The sequence below is a fragment of the Corythoichthys intestinalis genome, chromosome 19 (genome assembly GCF_030265065.1).
Source record: "Corythoichthys intestinalis isolate RoL2023-P3 chromosome 19, ASM3026506v1, whole genome shotgun sequence".
NCBI lineage: Eukaryota > Metazoa > Chordata > Actinopteri > Syngnathiformes > Syngnathidae > Corythoichthys > Corythoichthys intestinalis.
Window position 1 is genome coordinate 6,024,257 of NC_080413.1, and position 7,837 is coordinate 6,032,093.

The 7,837-nt window shown below is 37.7% G+C and overlaps 1 protein-coding gene across 2 annotated transcripts in view; it reads right to left on the reverse strand.

The window, feature by feature from the left end:
- acp1 (acid phosphatase 1) overlaps positions 1 to 5,757 on the reverse strand; it is a 38,065-nt gene extending 32,308 nt beyond the window's left edge. The window contains exons 1-3 of one of the 2 annotated variants that reach the window (XM_057823076.1): positions 5,669 to 5,757; positions 5,092 to 5,165; positions 2,983 to 3,096 (exon numbers count right to left, since the gene is read on the reverse strand). In XM_057823076.1, the coding sequence (XP_057679059.1) occupies positions 2,983 to 3,096; positions 5,092 to 5,165; positions 5,669 to 5,711 (231 nt within the window). In that variant the 5' untranslated portion in view covers positions 5,712 to 5,757. Of the gene's footprint in view, positions 1 to 2,982; positions 3,097 to 3,131; positions 3,246 to 5,091; positions 5,166 to 5,668 lie in introns of both variants that reach the window. The other variant, XM_057823075.1, reaches the window with a different exon arrangement.
- Positions 5,758 to 7,837: the final 2,080 nt, after the last annotated feature.

Sequence of the window (7,837 nt, forward strand, 5' to 3'; positions counted from 1 at the left end):
TCAACCCCACTTTAAAATGGCTAAAATCACACACGGGTGTATCACATAAGGTGCAAATGATTAGAAAATCCATTGCCCAGTGTTTTGAAGGAGGCTCGCCTCATTTAAACCTCACATTTAGTTTGGACTGTTGAAGTGAGAGAAAACACCATGGTGTGATCAAAGGAGCTGTCTGAGGCCTTCAGAAAGAAGATTGTAGACGCTTACGAGTCAGGAAAGGGATTTCAAAAGTATATATAATCAGCCATTCCACTGTCTGGAAAATAGTCTACTAGTGGAAGACATTCAAAACAAGTGCCAACATGCCCAGGTCTGGCCGTCCAAGCAAGTTCACCCCGACAGCAGAGCGCAAGATGCTAAAAGAAGTCTCCAAAAACCGTAAAATGTCATTACGGGACCTACAGCAGGCTCGTACGACTGTTTATGTGAAAGTGCATGCCTCTACAATCAGAAAGAGACTACACAACTTTAACCTTCATGGGAGGTGTGCAAGGAGGAAACCTTTGCGCTCCAAGATTAACATGAAGGCCAGACTGAAGTTTGCTAGAGTGAATGTAGACAAAGACCAGCATTTCTGGAATAATGTTCTTTGGACAGATGAATCTAAAATTGAATGATTTGGACACCAGAACAGTTTGGTGTAAACCCAATACAGCATTCCAGGAAAAGAACCTCATACCAACTGTGAAGCATAGAGGTGGAAGTGTCTTGGTTTGGGGATGCTTTGCTACAGCAGGACCTGGCCAGCTGACCATCATAGAATTCACCATGAATTCTATCGTGTATCAGAGGGTGCTTGAGGAACATGTGAGATCATCTGTGAAAAAATTAAAGCTGAAGCAAAACTGGACACTGCAACATGACATTGACCCAAAACATACCAGTAAATTCACCAAGGACTGGCTGAAAAGGAAGGAACAGAGTCCTAGAATGGCCGAGTCAAAGCCCAGATCTTAATCCCATGGAGATGCTGTGAGGTGACTTGAAACAGGCTGTACATGCAAGAAACCCCTCAAACATCTCACAACTGAAAGTATTCTGTATTGAGGAGTGGGGCAAACTTTCAGACCGACGTCAAATACTGGAAGATGGCTACAAAAAGCGTCTCACTGAAGTTATTTCAGCCAAAGGGGGTAACACATTATTAGGTGGTAAGGTGTCCTAACTTTTTCCTCAGTTAGAATATGCATTTTTTGTTGATATATTTGGTTTAATGAGTAAAACAATGTTAATTTTTGTTGTTTACCTGCAATTAAATCACTTTTCCAGAGATAAAAACAAGACATTGATTTGTGAACATTCCTTAATAAAGAACTGAATATTTAATAATAAGGTGTCCTAATTTTTTCACATGACTGTATATATGGCTGGAGGAGGTGAAATTCAACATTTTCTTGAAAACAACAAAATCACTGGTATGGGAATACTTCAACTACAGAAAAGTTACAGACGGCCGTGTCTTAGAGGAGGGCCAACTGACATGAAAAACATGTTTGCGGAGAGAGGCTGGTAGCTGCTGAAGAGACAATACCTCCAATATGATTTCGCATTTATATATGGCGGAAAACACTCAGGTGACTAAGTTCCGCTCTGAGAAGCTTAATTTGGCCAACTTTCAACATTGTCCGATATGCATGTGTGATACATCATTGGATAGGTTTAAAATCTCAATTTTCTGGGGGAAAGAAATTTTTGAACAGGCGGGCATTTGGAAAAAAATAAATAAATAAAAAGCAAAACCCTATCTGGAGGTGAGAGCACGCGATAGCAGAATTACAGACACCATGACTTTCACGAGATATTATCGCGTACTTACCTTGTTTCGATCCAAAAACTCCATGTAGCCTGTATCACTGAGTGTCAACACACAGCTGTGAATGGCCACAGCTGGATTTTTTGGGGATTTTATTGGTGAAACGTGGTAATATAACAAGGATCGCGATGCAGAAATCGCAGACATCAAGGAGTGGTCGAGATGTTCTTTTTCATATATTTACTCTTTTAAACTTTTTTTTCCCTCAATTTTTCTTTGTTTGGATCGATTATTTATCATCTAACATATCGGAGAAAATGCAACAGTAACAAAAAAAAATACAATAAAGCGATCGTTATGAAGTAGATATCTGACTTTTTTGCAGACACCATTTTTTTCATTCTGACGTAATTTGTTTAAAAGTTGAAAATATGCAAGTGAATAATTTTTAAAGTCTTTTTTTCTAAACGAAATATTAGACATCAATTAATGATTCTAAGCTAAAAATGACAGACATTTTGAATAAGAAAAATAATCAATTACCTTCTTTTCATGGCTGGGTTGAAACAAAAGAGGTTGCGCGACATCTGTAAATGGGGGTTTCCAGGGTAAAACGGACAAATTAAAAATAGTTCAGGGGCTTAATGCACCATGAATCTGCTATATATTGTTCTATCCAACACAACACTTGTTTTGGCTTAAAATACAGCAGTTTATTTTAAAGAGGAAAACAACAGCAGAAACTGCTTTTTCAGTCTTGTCTGTGTTTTGCGCCATATATTGGATGTCTCTTTTTGATAAACTAATTGATGGAACGGTGCTTCTTGACGGTAATAAAGAACAAAATTTATTTGGGAACATAATTGTTCACAAGAGAAGGATAATTAGACGCAACACGACTGGATGTCTATCATCATGTTTTTCGCTGCTGTTATATAAGCAAAAAAGTTCAGAAGTGGTCAGCAGTTAACGCTTGCATTTGAGGGTTGGAAGTGACAATAACTGTCTGTGAATGGCCTCCACTGTTGTTGCATTTTCCATTGAGAGGGTAAAAAGGGAAGCGTTTGATTGAGTTTTTGGATTGATTTTTGAGGATGAATCAAGTGTTTTTTTGTTTTGTGGCATCACTGGATTTGTGATCAGCTCAATCTTGGTTTTTAGGTTTATTGTTTCAGGTGTCACAAAAGCAACGGATCGGACATCTGGAGATTGTAAGATGTGCTCGATACCTGTCTGGCCCTATGAGTGGTCTCAATGCCACGGCCCTTTAAGCAGGCCAGCCCGCGGGCGTCCGGCAGGCTGCCTATATTCCAGTCGGATGTGGCGCCGCTGTCTATGTGCCACTGCGAAAACACAAAACAAAGGCGGGTGATCGTACCTGCCGTGCCACATGCGTCATGGGCACGTCGTGCCTCTTCATGCAGGCTAGGCCGCGGTAGTCGGGCGGGTTTCCTATCTCGTAGGTGGACGTGGCGGCACTGTCTATACGCCACTGGGGTGAACAGAGAGCATGTCTAAATCTATTATTAAGTCATCAATACCACAATTGTCTGTATTACAAGGAGTCCTAATTTTGTATTAAACGCTCTCTTCCCTATTTTTGCTAGTATTTAGGGCTGTCCCAAATGATTATTTTTCTCCCGATTAGTTAGACTATTCTTTACAACAAGTCGACTAGTCAAACGATGAATTCTTTGACTAATCTTGCGATTATTTTTTTGGTTGCCGATTATTAATTCACAAAAACATTTTTGATCACTTATTTAAATTAAATAAAATTAAGTAAATATGAAAACATAAATTGAGGTCAAATGCTGACATTAACGAACACTAGTGCAAGTGAATGCAAGTGCAAGGCTTTAACACAATTTAACTTCTATCACTATATTGTTCTAAGTAGGGTTGTTCCGATCATGTTTTTTTGCTCCCGATCCGATCGTATTAGTTTGAGTATCTGCCGATCCCGATATTTCCTGATCCGATTGTTTTTTGCTCCCCATTCAATTCCAATCGTTCCCGATAATTTTTCCCGATCATATACATTTTGGCAATGCATTAAGAAAAAAACGAATAAAACTCGGACGAATATATACATTCAACATACAGTACATAAGTACTGTATTTGTTTATTATGACAATAAATCCTCAAGATGGCATTTACATTATTAACATTCTTTCTGTGAGAGGGATCCACGGATAGAAAGACTTGTGACTTTGTATATTGTGACTAAATATTGCCATCTAGTGTATTTGTTGAGCTTTCAGTAAATGATACTATAACCATGCCCAAATGCATGATGGGAAGTGGAACCATGACTGTGCGTAGTGCTACCAATTGATATATCTTCTCTGCGTTGGGAAATAACATAAGGTGTTAAGAAAAAGATCAATTGCTACCTTGCTTCCCCAAATTGCTTCCCATATTTCTAATCGTAAGGAGAGGGATTGTAAGGCTTTAGCCAATTAAAGAAAGGCTCAAAAGGCTGCCAAAATTGACTACTCATTATACGCTACCTTTTATCTCTCCATATAGGTAAAACGGCGCCATTACAGATTGCGCGACAATGCGTGAGTGAGTCGTGCAGAGCGTTAAATATTTTAACGTGATACTTTTTTTTTTTAAATTACCGCCGTTATCGGGATAAATTTGATAACACTACCTTAAGCCTAAAGACTCTGAATGAGTGTAACATTATGTTTGTAACGTTAAATACAATTAGAAAACGATTTAAATATATATATATATATATATATATATATATTAAAAAAAGGCATGGCCGATATTTTTTTGCCGGTTCCGATACTTTGAAAATGACATCATCGGACCCGATCGATCTAGTTATCATACCGTCAAAATCTCATACCGGCACATGCCTACTTGTGTGACAGCATATCAGGTGTTCGTTCATAACCGAGGTGAGGCCGCAGTATGAAGCTCGGCTTTACAAAGGCTACACACGAAAGTGAAACCCTCCTTTTTTTCTTGAAAATAAGACCATACTTAAGACACTCTGGTCCGCTTTTTTTCACTTTGTCTCGCTGTCCTCTTCCCCGTTCAAAACCCTTGCCATCTCAACTTTGTATACATGCTTTCAACCTTTTTTTATGTTGTGCTCGTCAGTGTATTTATGTCATTGATTATGTCGATAGTCGGGGCAGCTTTATAAGTATTATTTCAATATGAAACATGAACCCTCTCTGATAACTTATAAATAAAACTAAATTTGCTCTCATACTTGATGGGGTATTTATGGGATTTTACTTGTATATTTTCAAGGATTCCCTATAGTTCATCTGATCATATGCCATGTGTAAATAATCAGAATTTTTATCCGTACCTTGTCAACAACACCTGCATCGGTTGCCATCTTCCTGAAGACAGCCTCCGCAATGGGTGACCTGCAAATGTTACCTGTATAAAAAAATTAAATTTTTAATTGTATATACAGTACTGAGACAAATATTTTTATGATCCTCATATGTTGTTCCTACTGACATCTAGTGGAAAAAGCATTTAATTGTTACAATAACGCTTATACAGTACTTCGAACTGATACTGCCATTCACGTGATTCCGTTTTGGTCGTCCATAACGCAGGCTTCATTCAATTAGTTGACAGACTAGAATTACTTTTAAGGTGGACAGCACCATGGACGTTGGACTTTCAATGCCGTAAAGATGTTACTAAACACATTTTCTTGTCTAGTATTCACACCTTAACTGACGTTGACTGCAGTACTTACAGAAGTTCTGTCAAAGTTCACTAGCTAGCTGATTATTACGTCGATAGCATTGACGTAACAGACTACAAACCTTTCCGGAAATAAACTAGCGACTAATTATTTTATAAAATAATGATAAACGTTAGTATTTTCGAATTCATATTGTTGTATTAATGAAAAATGCTCATCTTACCCAGACAAACGAACAGGACAGACTTACTACCAGAGGCTGCCATTTTGCCTGTTAACGTAATGGGTCCTGTTTAACGTCATTGTGTTATGGCCAACTTTGTGCCTGACCAATAATAACAAATATAATAATACTTATTGTAATAATAAAACCGATTCAGAGAAAACAAACGGATAATGTTTAATTCTTGTAGATTTTATTACATTACTTTTTAATATATACATTTAATCTACGTCATTTATATAACTCTTTAAAAAAAATAATAAAAGTGTTGCATGGTGAAGGTGAGCTGCTCATTTGCTTGCCATTTCAGAGATTCTGGTTTCAAAACTCATTTCTGCCCTTTCCACTGTAGTTTTGCACAGGTTCATTAAAATACATGCTTGTTAGGTTCTGCAATGATTCTAAGTAGGCTAAGGTTTGAATTCCCATTTAATTATTGTGAAAATTACGGTAAGTGATAATGGGGTTGCCAACTGCCTGAAAAAAAAAAAAAAAAAAAAAAATTAAATTAAAAGGGGGACACCTAATTGGTAGAGCCGGTGTAGGTGCACTATCCTATTCCCCTCACTATCCACTCGCGGGGGCCTGCGCTTGTCAGTGACGTTCCTTATTCTCGCTATATGTTTATACAACTTTAACATTTGTTAATAATACGCTCTGCGTGGAGTATCATCCATCGCTTTTCCTTTTTAAATGGGCACTTTTAAGCAAACGTAAGAAGTAACAACGGGAACATTTTTAAACAGGCATTTCACGGGACACCATTTCCTCGGCCAATTATATAGCTTATATAGCGAGAGCGAGTGGATAGTGAGGGGAAGAGGATAGTGAACCTACACCGGCCGGCCCGATAGCCGTCACCCTTTAATAATATTTTGTACGTGGAATTTTCTTCGATCACAATTATAATATAATACTTTTACTCACTGAATTAATTAGGCACTAATTTTAGTGATATAAGCACATCAAAAACAATAATTATAATAAAATAACATCTGTCATGTTAAATTTAAAACTGTATAATTTAACCCTTAAGGTCCTGAGCCTTTTTTGTTTGCTTGTTTGTGTTTCGGTGCATTTTTTGTTGTTGTTGTTGTTTTTTTTCAATACCTTTGTTTTTTTTTTTGTTTTTTTTTTTTAAGTGCAAAAATTAAAGCAACACTAGGTAACTTTTCAATCTTTAAAAACTATTTTCGTAAAATTTTTTGATAATATGTCGACTGACAACTATTTGAATGGCACCTCTTTTCTATTTTGAGATCTTGAGGGGGTCCGTATCACTTTCATCTCACTAATTAACTTTGAGGAGGGTGGCAGGAACCCTGCCACACACAAAAAATTACAAATGTGCTGACTGCTTTAGGGCATACGTCATTTCCCCCACTCCCCATTCATTATAAAGATGGAAGTTGATGCGAACGCTTTTGCGCGAATTCTGCAAAGATGGCAGAGCGACAAAAGAGACAAAAAGTTTTGTCTGAGGAGGGAAAAAAGGGAGGCTACCAGGATATACAGAATAAACATTGACCCGGCTTTCACTCGCTGGCGTGACGCCTAAAGCGCGAGCGAGCATCATGATTTTACGACACTACCACTTTTGTCCACCGGCGTCGCTAAACTCAATTCAATTCAGTTCAATTCCTTTATTGTCAATGCAAGCCGAGCAAACAACAAAATTGGAAAGCTACTCTGTGGTACCATAAAACACAAGACAGTAAAATAACACACAACTTAAACATACTACTAAACTCGACTAAAACTAAAAGTTACCAAGTTTTGCTTCAAGCTGAGGTCAATACTGGCTAACCTGCAAAACTACTGCGGTCTGGCCAGTTTCTGAATACCGGATGATTCTGTTTTTCAAGGGGCGGTTGGCAACCCTAAGTGATAATCACCTGTTGCTAAATCCGCATTGTCAGTGTTATACCCAAATGAATTAATTGAACGAAAGTTCATGAACTCATTTGTATTGGAAGTCAACATGTATTTTGGCTTTGTGAATGATTATTTTGATTCCAATGAACAGATTTCAAACAGCAGTGCCAAGAGTGACAGGTTTTGCTAGTACAAAACATGGTTATGAATTCCGCATGATCGACAAGTAGATGACTCATCTGACAAAAAACAAAAAAATCTCTTGATATTTCTCTTTCCAGTCGCATCAAGACA